Below are 11,504 nucleotides of genomic sequence, written 5' to 3'. Positions count from 1 at the left end.
ATTTGATAATATTTTTCCAACTATTTGGAATGGCTGCATTTAATTTTGTATGCTCAATTAAAGCGTTGTGTGTTTTAGAGAGATGGAATTATTTCGTTCACCTGCTTAATTCTATCATTTACAATGATGTCGCCTACATTTTGTATATTTGACTCAATCCAAAATTTATTAAAAAGAGATTTATTGTTTACAGTAATATTCTTATTTTCCCAAATTCGTTGTAGTTTTACCTCACATATGCAATGCGGTTGGAGTTCTTGTATGTTATTATAACGGATACACGTATCAATAAAAATCTTATAGAATATTGGTAATTTATTCAATGAAGCATGTTCCTCTAACCTTTGACATACATATTGTATACTCAATAGGATGCATATAAAATAATGGAATACATTTCTATTTGCCTGGATCAGGACTTAATAGCCTTTTTATCCAACTTAGCTGAAGTGAGTCAACCAACGAGTTAACATCTATCATTTTCAATCCTCCTAGATTAATGTCTTGAACTATTATATTTCTCTTTATTTTATCTTTTTTCCCATTCCATAAGAAATTATATAGAATATTATTTATTTTGGGAATAATATCTTTTGGAACATCAATAATGCTAGCGTTATATATTAGCTTTGAAATAGCAAGCGTTTTAATTATAGTTATTTTCCCAAAAAAAGTTCTTTTTCCCATAATCTTAAGGTGCGCTCTAAACATGCTACCTTATCATACCAATTTCTTTTTATACAAGTAACTTTATCGTAGCCCACAAAAATACCAAGACATTCAACAGGTTTTTTAACAAAATTGATATCACATGTACTGTTGGATTTATTCTTATTAGGACCAATCCACATGCCTTTGGTTTTTCCCTTATTTAGTTTGAGACCCGAAACGTTGCAAAAACACTCTATTTAATTGAAAAAATGATTAATACTCGGTTTATTTTTTGCGAAGATTACCGTATCGTCTGCTAACACTGAAATTTTAACGGATTTTTTTTTCTTCACTTATTGACGGAAGTTTGATGCCTTCGCAAAGTGGATTGCTTCTAATGTTACATGCCATTATTTCTACCACAAGAATAAACAATAATGCTGAAAGTGGACATCCCTGACGGATCCCAGAATTCATGACAAAATTTGGAGACATCCAACCATTATTAACGGTAAAACTTTCTGTATCGGTGTACAAAACTTTAACCCAATGCAAGAACTCCACTCCAAAACCAAAGCATTCTATTGCTTTTAACATGAATATTCTATCTATTGAGTCGAATGCCTTTTGAAAATCAATAAAAATTAAGGCGCCCTCAATATTATTATTATCAGAGTACTCTAATAAATCATCAATTAATCTTATACTTTCTCCTCCAAACCTACCATGAATATATCCTTTTTGGTCATTGTTGACTATAGAATCAATTACGGATTGCACTCTATAGGCAAGCACATAGGCTGCAATCTTGTAGTCAACGTTTAGAAGAGTTATTGGCCTCCAGTTTTCAAGGTTTTCACGTTCACCTTTTTTGTACAATAGTGAAATTATACCTCTACGTTGCGAAGTGCTTAGTTTGTTATGAGCATTGCTAAAATTGATTGCATCACATACCATGTTTCCAATATTAGGCCAGAAAGTGCGGTAAAATTCTAGAGTAAGACCATCTGAACCCGGACTTTTGTTGAGCCTCATTTTGAAAATGGCATCTTTACATTCGTCATACATTAGCAGGCCTTCACACTTATCCTTACTTTCATTAGACAATTTTGGTATGTCTGATTTTTCAACATATTTATTGATGCATTCCTTTTTTTATTTATTTTTTATATAATTTTTTTATAAAATAGCATTTGCTCATTAAGAATTTCATCCTCATCTGAAGTATATTTTCCATTATGTTTAAGAACAGAAGTAATGTGTTTTCTTTTTGCGTTGCTTTTTTCTAACCCAATAAAAAACTTCGTATTTTTTCACCCTTTTCAAACCATTCAATGCGTGATCTAATTTGCGCTCCATTTGCTTCAAAAGTGTAAATTTCATCTAATTCATCTTTTTTATTTTAACTTATTATCTGCTTCCTCGCTATACATAATATCAAAAGTGTTTGTCAAATCAGTGATTTCGTTCATTAAGTTTTCTTTAAGTAATTTTCGTTGCTTTGCTTTTCCCGAACAATATCCAATTGAAAATTCTTTAATTTTAATTTTTAGGTATTCCCACAAATCCGCAGGAGTAAGGCCATATTCATTTTTTTAAACGCTTTCAATAATTTTTACAGTTTTTTTGACATATACTTCATCATGTAAAACACTATTATTTAATTTCCATGTACCAGGTCCTCTTTTCATCTCGGTATTACAGATTTTAAGCGAAATTGCTTGGTGGTCTGAAAATATGCATGGTCTAATGTCAGTTTGTACAATTTCTCCATTCTTGTGTAGAGCATTTGAAACACACCAAAAATCTAATCTTCGGTACGTGTTTTTCCTTCTCCACGTGAATTGTGTTTTACATTTATTACGAAGCCTCCATATGTCAATAAGTTTGTGTTTACTCATACACAATTTTAACACTGAGGGTGAGTTGTCATAGGTATTTACACTGTTTAAAAAAACAAAACGCAATTCATATCTCCTCCCATTATTATGTATTCGTCTTTGTTACAAAGAGACTCAATTTTTTTATCAATTCTTTTGAAGAAAATTTTCCTTTCCTTATAATTATTAGGTGCGTACGGTATATGTTTATCAAGTTAAATTTATTGTTTTTATATTTTAAAAATATGATTAAAATTCTACCCTCTTCATCTATATATTTGCTTTTTAAATCCTCTACATATAGACCAGACTTACATACGATTGAAACTCCTCGACTTTGTCGTACCAAAACTGTGAAATGTTTCGCCCTTCCACAATGCATCATATGCGTATATAGACTTTCTATCAAAATGGGTTTCTTGTAAGAAAATTATGTCTGCTCTTTGTTCCTCAAACCATTTACTTAATTTTCTCATTTTAATACCGTCTCTAAAGCTACGTTCACATCAAGCCCGGATTTCGGTCCGGAGTCCGGAGAAAAAATCGTGAGAAATGGCTTTAGTGGTAAGGAATAGAAGCGTTCACATCTACACAGTCCGATTTTTTCCCCGGACTCCGGATTCGGAGCAATGGATCAGAAAGCCATTGGAAACGTGAATCCGAACGGATTTTTATTTCTGACCAATCAGCGATAAGCGTGAATGACCCCAACGCTAGCTCTGAACTGAAACAGCTCGAAAAAAGTCACCGCGAGAAAAGATACTGTGTGCCGTGCCGGGATTTGTTTTTGCTTTTTATTTTTATGCTGTATTTTAGGCGTAACTTGCATCACACATCAAACAACATATTAACTAAAAAAGATAAGTATATTTCTAGTTTTCTTATTAAAAATAAAGTTAAATGAACTTCTCTCAGCTCTCTACTCTAGCCTAGGCCATGTAGGCCTAGAGCGTTTATCCGGCCCAGCCTAGGGGCCCTACTAGACTAGTTTAGCTAGTAAAAAAACACGACAGCAGCAGTTGCTAGCCAAGTTGCGCATTTCCTGCAGACAGACAACAGACCCCACGGCACTAGCCTAGGCTTGATTCCTAGTGATAGTTGAGGGGTGAGGTGAGGGCCTATCGTCTGTCTGTGGGGCCGGAACACGCACGCACGGCCTTTTTTTAATCAATACATATTTATTCAACATATATTTTTATTTCAAATGGTTGTTTTTCCATCGTTTTTCCCTTGAAAAGCTCAGGATTTCTTGCAAATATATATGTTTACTGGTACAACAAAAACATACTTTAAAAAAAATATAAATTTGATCGCATTATGACTTTTTATGTGTCCCTAACCATTGATTTACTAGAGAACATCGGTAAATTAGGGGCAGTTTGCAAAAAAAAACAAAAAAAAAACAAATTAAAACTTTGATTTGATAGGGGATAATTTTTTTATGGGGCCTAACCTGGCAGATAAACACTACAACAAGGATACCAGCCGGGAAAAAATGATGTGTGGGAGGGAAATATATAATGCTTATATCAGGCGTAGCCTGAGATTTAACTTGGCCTGGTCATTACTAGGCTCTATGAAAGGAACATGTTTTGGCAGTCTACTCTCAATGTATCATCATAAAAATTATAAATAGTGTAGCCTAATACTGTATAACAAATTGTAGTTATTGAAACAGTGGATGAACAATGCAAATTATAAATTACATACCCAAATTATTTATACAAGTAACAATAATTGATAAAATTAATAATTTTATTTTACTTATCATTGTTTAGCCAGTTCATAGTTTGCTGAAAAATTTATACTGACTAGTAATATAATTCACACAAGAGCAGTACAATATTTTAGCAATTAAAAAAAAACAGACTCAAACTCATTGAAAAACTGAAAGAGAAACAATGAATTATTTTGTTGAGAACTAATAATTAATTATAAAAACTGTATAGGCATACAAACTTTATGACTATGTGATGCAGTATTTGAAAAATATTTTATTGTATTACAATTTACTATAAGCAGAATTTTTTTAAATTTTGTTTCAGAAGTACTGAAAACTTATCTATAGATGATGAAACAATGCGAACACCTACTGCATAGCATTGAAGTCGTAGTAGTTGCTGATAAAGTAGAGGGAACCCCACAAAAGAGAAAAATTCCCCCAAGTATACAACTAAAAAAGAAAATGGTGAAAACCAAATATGTGAATTCTAAAATAGTGAAGTATTTGACAGCAAAGAAGGAAAAAAACTTCCCAAGGCCAAACAAGTCCAAATCAAAAATGTAATATTTCATTTCTTGGGTACGAGCGCCAAGGATATGCCAATAAGTGAACTTAATCGCTATCCTACATGGCATAACCATTAAACGACCGGACTGAATGAAGCAGTACACCGGGGTAACCCCTACTGTTCTCTGAGGATGTACTGAGTTCTTTAAAGTGCACACGAGCCAAATGTGTATGTCGGGCCTATGCTTTAAAGTCCTTATCCGAGAAGACTTGTTCCACCACCGGAACCATTGGCTTGAATAATAATATATGGATTATAATATTTTAATTACATTATTTATATATGGTTAGTTAAACCTTGTGAACATTATTAATTAGTGGTCAATATTAATATTAAAACAATATTTCCAAATTTGAATTCCACATAGTTTGCTAACGTCGGTAAGTTTCAAATAATATCTGGTTTAACCACGAGAACAATTTGTATATAAATGTGAAATTGTTAATAAATACAAAAATATGTTGTACAATGTCAAAATTGTTGTTTGTATGCTTACTCTGATTTTGATTTAGTTATTTTAATTAAAAATGTACTGTTCCTCACAAATAGTTGCACTTTTAATTTGAATTGCTTATTTATAATGATCACAAAAGTTAAGAACTGTCAATAAGAAAGGTTGCAAAAATAAATTAGTTTTTGCAGACATTAATGACACATGTATATCAAAATTGTATTATGATTCAAATGAGCACTTTCTTTTCAGAATGTTTCCTAATTTCTTAGGGACAGTATATACTCCTTTTTTTCTTTCATGACTGCCTTGTAAAAAATACCAACTTTCACAAAAATTTCAACTATTTCCCCCAAAAAATTAGTGGTATGCTATAAATACTGTTATAACAAAATTTCTGGTAAGCTTATAGTTCATGATAGTCAACATAAAGTAGTTTTGATAGGACTAAAGTGTTTTGGGGAGGGGCTGAGTGAGATAAGGATAACTGTGGCACGCATAGCCATCTGAGGGCCTTCCGACCAAGCCAGGTGGATGGTTTGGGAGGGGTATCCTAATGAGATTTTTTTTTTCAAATAGGACCTCTGGATATCCAGAAATGGCGCTCTCTTAGACTGGAAAAATACACTTAAGTATTTGATAAAGTACAATTAAGATCTATAAACTCTTCTCACGTTTTTTCTTTCTTTTCCTGATAGCTGAAATACCTGGTGATCTGTGATTGCATTTTCAGTACAATCGACAATTTTAACCCTCTCTCAGCTCTAAAGAATCGGGAGCATTTGAAGGATTAGCGGGTTTATTTAACTCAAGAATCCCCATTATATCTCTTGTTTTGTCAGTTACCGGCATTTGATCACCACGCACATTTTCGATGATCTGTCCTTCTGGTTTTAATTCTTCTGTATCCTCATTTTCTGCACCATCTATTTCAATAAGATCATTGTTGTTATCAGTAGCTAAATCACAGTCATCAACATGACTGTCGATTTTTGTCCCTTAAATCCATTACCGAGAGACAATTTCTTGCGATATGCCCTAATTGGTTGAAAATGTGGCATTTGATTTTACTCAATTTTTGGGGACATTCTATAGCTCTATGCCCTGGTTGACTGCATTCGAAACATTTATTTGGATCAAGTTGGTTCTTGTGGAATAATCTTGCATTGGAATTGTTTATTTTACAGAATCTTGGCAGACTGTCCTTGAACGGTTCAACAAAAAAGCCCGGTCTCCATTTAAAAAGCGGGATAGGTTTCCGTTAATACGGAATTTAATATATTGTGTTTCTCCCACAATTTTGCAGCCAAGTTTTTTAAGTACATCAGTGATTTCTTCATTCCTAACCGATAACGGTATATCTTTAACTAATACACGAGTTGCATTTTCTCTGCTAATGTAGGGATTTGTATCATAAACATTTACATGTTTACCTCTTAGGTTTATCCCTGATATTATTAACTTAACTCGATCGGCATGGTCATTGATATAGATCCTCCATAGGTTTGACTTTCTGTGCTCCTACCAGAGAGTCACAGTTTATAATTTCATTTAAAGCGAAGTAGATTTCTTCCTCCTTTATATATTCCTCTTCTTTTTTCGAATGTCATCATCTTTGACAAAAACCGGTTTAAGGTTTTAAGGAGTTATGTTCAGGAGTTGCCATGGCAACAAGTGGTTTAGACAAGCGCTTTTGAAATTGTGTTCAGTGGAGCGTATCCTTTGCGGTAGACTAATTAGGCCGCTGCTAATAGACAATAACTCAAGGATGAGCGCTTTTGGACGGTTGATCACAATTAGTATAAACCGTCACCACTGGCCTATAACAAAACTTTTTGAATACTATGAATTTAAGTGTGATACACTAAAATCATAGGTTCGTAAAGAGTTACGAAATACTCACAAACAGTATTACTTTACTGGATTACTATATTTCGAGCCGCAAAGTTAACGTTGGTTTTAAAGAATATAGTTATGTTATTATATACATATTTGTTACTTTATAGATGTGGTTTGGCGCAGTAGCAACGGCTTGCTTTCCCTACCTCGAGGTCAGGGTTCAATCCCCTCGCTGTGCATTTCACTTGTTTCATTGGGCAATGCACTTTATCTCCATCGCTTCTCTGCACCCAGGAGTATAAATGGGTACTTGGCAGGGTTAAATGCCAAAATGCGCTGATGCAGCTACTGCAAATTTATGGAATACTCTCCCAGGGAGCTTGAGTTTGTGTTATTAGGATGTTCCAAAATTATAATATTGTTGTTGTTGTTATTGTTGTTATTATTATTGTTATTATTATTGGTGTTATTATTGTATTGAGCCTTCTGAATAATCAAATAGGATACATCTTTTTACCTAAATGGCCACAGCGGTCCATGCTTCGCTTCTATCTCAGTATAGGGTCGGCAGCCATAGGGGCGAGCGACTTTCTTGCTACGTTACTGCTATGATTTGCTTCTTGTATATTTTGTCTAATTTCTGGTCTTTTATTGTATATTAGATTGAGCTTTTGGAATTTATAAACTCGGTGTACTTAACAACGGATGACATAGAATTGTATGATAATGTTCATTTTCAAGAGGAAGTCAGTTTTCAGAATTTGACCATCCTAAATGAGTATATAGATACAACAAACATCTCAAAATTCAGACAGATTGTGAAAACATACGGCGAAGTCATTATAGGAGGTTTGTAGGTCACACCTATTATTTTAAATGCTATATTTCAATAGGCATACTCCCTAGAAAATGCTATACGACTAAGTCGTAACATAATTATTTGCCTTTCCTTATTTTATTTGTTTCACAGCAACTCAAAATCTCCTAAATACGATTCAAGTTGATGGGGATATTTTTTTGTCAAACAAATTGAATGGCATTGATATTTCGGAAGATTTAGTTCTGACAACTGGAGACCAAGTAGTTTACAGTAATATCTTTATAAAAAATGATGTGATATTCAAAGGCAATGTTACAGTAAATGAAACATTAAACAATGTTCGCCCGGAACACTTCCTCCTCCTTGATGAAGACCAGGAAATCACAGGTAAAATAATTGTGTGTAACAACTTATTTCTAGGTTCTATTAATGCTAGCCTTTGTGTTCTGTTTGAAATGTGTTATATTTCCACCGTTATATATTCAGCTGTGATACAAATCTTGACATTTTGGCATGGTATGTTTAAAGACCAAACTTGATCACGGCTCGTGTTATATGGAATTATTTCAATGATTTTTGAGTATGGAATTATTTTAATAATTTTTGTGTTGTGTGTTTATTTAGGAACCATAAACTTTGCCAACGGGTTTTATGTGGACGGCGATATCACCTTGGCTAATGGAAGTACAATCAATGGTATAGATTTGGGCGAGCTGTACAAGAGAGTAGTAATGATTGATGAAAATGCAGAAATCACAGCGAAGAAGTATTTTGTCGACACCCTCACATGTAAGGATAAAAAACGTTGTTACTACTACGATTTTATGGTTTTTTCTATGATTATGACGCCATTTGCATTTGTCAAAATAGTTTATCATATACACGATAAATCGTTATCGAATCGTCCTAGTGTACAAACTTCTCTTATTTCTTATATTTTCTCTATGAACAATTGCTTTTTAGCTTTTTATCGTTATCGTTGTTGTTGCAAGTACAAACAGGCCTTTGCATGCTAGGGATACTTGTAGTTATATTAATATATTTCTATGGATATAAATTTCAAAATAAAGAGATGAAAATAAAATAATTTATTTTTTTAAACAAATTTACAGTTAGTAGTTCTCTAACAGTCGAGGGGCTTATCAATGGCGTCAACATAACAACTTTGAACGAAGAGGCACTGTACGTTACTGATAACATAACTTTCACGTCAGATGTCAACTTTAAGGGCGACATCCACGTGCTCGGTGGCGTAAGTTTAGAGGGAACCATTGATAATCGAAGACTGGAGGACTTCGTAGCGCTCAAAACTCCGCAAAATATTACCGGTGAGTAAACCATTTAAAATATATAGCGCCGTAAATTAATAAAAAAAAAAAAAAGAGAGTATAAATGTCACCTTATAAAATATTCTGAAGGTATGGCAGTGTACAGTTTAGCGACTGCTGGTATAGTCTAAATGGGTTTTGTTTGTATTTATCTTAGCTTAAGATCATTCTTACAATGTTTGGACATTGATTGTGTTGCTCTGTATATTGATTACTGAGCAACAAAATCAATCAGTTTTTGAATACTTTTACTATGACTATAAAACACATTTGTATCATCAGCATACATTATATCAATGTTTACAAGCAAGATTAATATCATTGATAAATAATAGGGATCCCAATATGGATCCTTGAGGAACTCCAGTATTAATAACTTTTTTTATTTGAGACTTCATTACCAACAGATGTATATTGCTGTCAATTTATTAAGTAATCTGAAAACAATTTAGTGGGATTCCTCTTATTTAACAATATATCATGATCGATGGTATCAAACGCTTTTGATAAATAAAAAAAAAACGCCTAGAGTAACCTCTTTATTGTCAATAGCATTAGTAATCTTTTCAATGGATTGGAGTAAGGCATGGCTAGTTGAATGATTTTGTCTAAACCCATACTGTGCTGAGCATATGATATTAAATTCCGAGAGATAACAAAGTGTTTGATCATAGACAATTCGCTCAAAAATTTTTGAGAAAAATGGTAAAATGGAAATTGGCCTATAATTATTTATATCGATAGTATCTCCCTTTTTAAATACTGGGATGACTTTTGCAATCTTAAGACCAATTGGAACACATCCAGATGATAAAGAGGTATTAATAATATGTTAGAGGTTTCGATATGACTTGGGAAGCTGCTTTCATAATTCTAGCGCTAATATCATCGTGGCCAGGAGTTGTGTTCCTAGTATTTTTGATATAAACGCCAGTTTATAGTGTACTGCAAAATATTTTTACACGTCTGTATTTCAGGGATTATGTCTTTCAATGATTCAGTGCATATAAATGGTAGCTTGACTTTTGACGATGGCATCACTATCGATGAGGTCGATCTCTCTGAATTCTCTGCTAATGTAAGTATTTCTTATATTGTAACGTTCCGTCTTGTTGGCAGTACAACATTACCACCATCGAATGCTAGTTCAAACAGATTAGTATTTATATAGCACTGCTGCATAACAAATAACAGCCCAAGAATCTTATTTTATTAATCCCAAGAAACTATATTTGCTTTAAATAAACTCACGGCATATCTATACTTAAAGTTTTTGTTACTTTTACTTGTAATTTGAAGAGTTAATAATGGTTAAAGGTAAGAGAATTGCGTATGGGCGTGGTCCGTGACTATCTAGCCGCAGTAAGGAAGCGCTTATTGTAACTTCGTGTTCACATCATTCCACAACGACAGGGGCTAAAATGAACCATAGCATCAGAGTAACCCCCCTAGTCTTCCGAAAGATGTGTACTCTGGACCTCCATTTTAAGTCCTTGACCGAGGAGACTTGGTTCGACCAATCAAAACCTGGGCGAGGACCGGCTCGAAACCAGCACCAATGTTAAGGCAGTAGTTAACGGCGCCCTTGCCTTACCGCTCGGCCACATAGAATATCAGTATCATTTTATCTGTATTACTTAATTTTGCAGGTTTTAAAAAACAATGGTAACCAGACATTATTTGGAAATTTAGAAATCATCGGAAACGTAACGGTTAACAATAATATGCACGTTAATGGTACTGTTAATGGGTTTGATATCTCCGAAGATTTTGTAACGTTGCATGGTGAACAAATTTTGTATGGTTAGTATAACATTTTCCAAGAAAACATTTTAAAACTTACATAGAACAGTGATATATATTAGCACTGTTAATGTTTATTTTGTGTATTATATGCCTATATATAATTGGACCCCATCTCATCCAGGTCGATCCGGCACCAGGACGATTCTATGTCCTACCCAAAATCCACAAAGCAGGCCATCCTGGCAGACCCATTATTTCGGGCAACGGTACTGCTACAGAAAAAATCTCTGAATATGTGGATGACTTATTGAGACCACATGTTGTTGCTCTCCCCTCGTACATTCAGGACTCCACGGACTTTATCCGCAAAATTAACCAAATTTCAAATTTACCTAATAATACTGTTCTGGCTACACTTGATGTTTCGTCATTATACACTAATATCCCTCATGAAGAAGGTGTTAATGCGTGCATTTCAAATTACAAGCAAATTCGGGG

The 11,504-nt window shown here is 33.8% G+C and overlaps 1 protein-coding gene across 1 annotated transcript in view; it reads left to right on the top strand.

The window, feature by feature from the left end:
* Positions 1 to 11,063, top strand: part of LOC117102171 — a gene marked incomplete at its 3' end in the record, with an annotated part of 31,559 nt that extends 20,496 nt beyond the window's left edge. The window contains 6 exon segments of the mRNA XM_033242374.1: positions 7,775 to 7,961; positions 8,083 to 8,319; positions 8,557 to 8,721; positions 9,045 to 9,260; positions 10,238 to 10,338; positions 10,910 to 11,063. Of these exon segments, the coding sequence (XP_033098265.1) occupies positions 7,775 to 7,961; positions 8,083 to 8,319; positions 8,557 to 8,721; positions 9,045 to 9,260; positions 10,238 to 10,338; positions 10,910 to 11,063 (1,060 nt within the window).
* Between the last annotated feature and the right edge of the window lie 441 nt (positions 11,064 to 11,504).

This window comes from Anneissia japonica, unplaced genomic scaffold, assembly GCF_011630105.1.
Source record: "Anneissia japonica isolate Jap-2015-1 unplaced genomic scaffold, ASM1163010v1 scaffold287785_len535756_cov143, whole genome shotgun sequence".
NCBI classification, from domain to species: Eukaryota; Metazoa; Echinodermata; class Crinoidea; order Comatulida; family Comatulidae; genus Anneissia; species Anneissia japonica.
The sequence above is the reverse complement of the archived record's forward strand: the minus strand, read 5'-3'. Positions and strand labels throughout refer to the sequence as shown.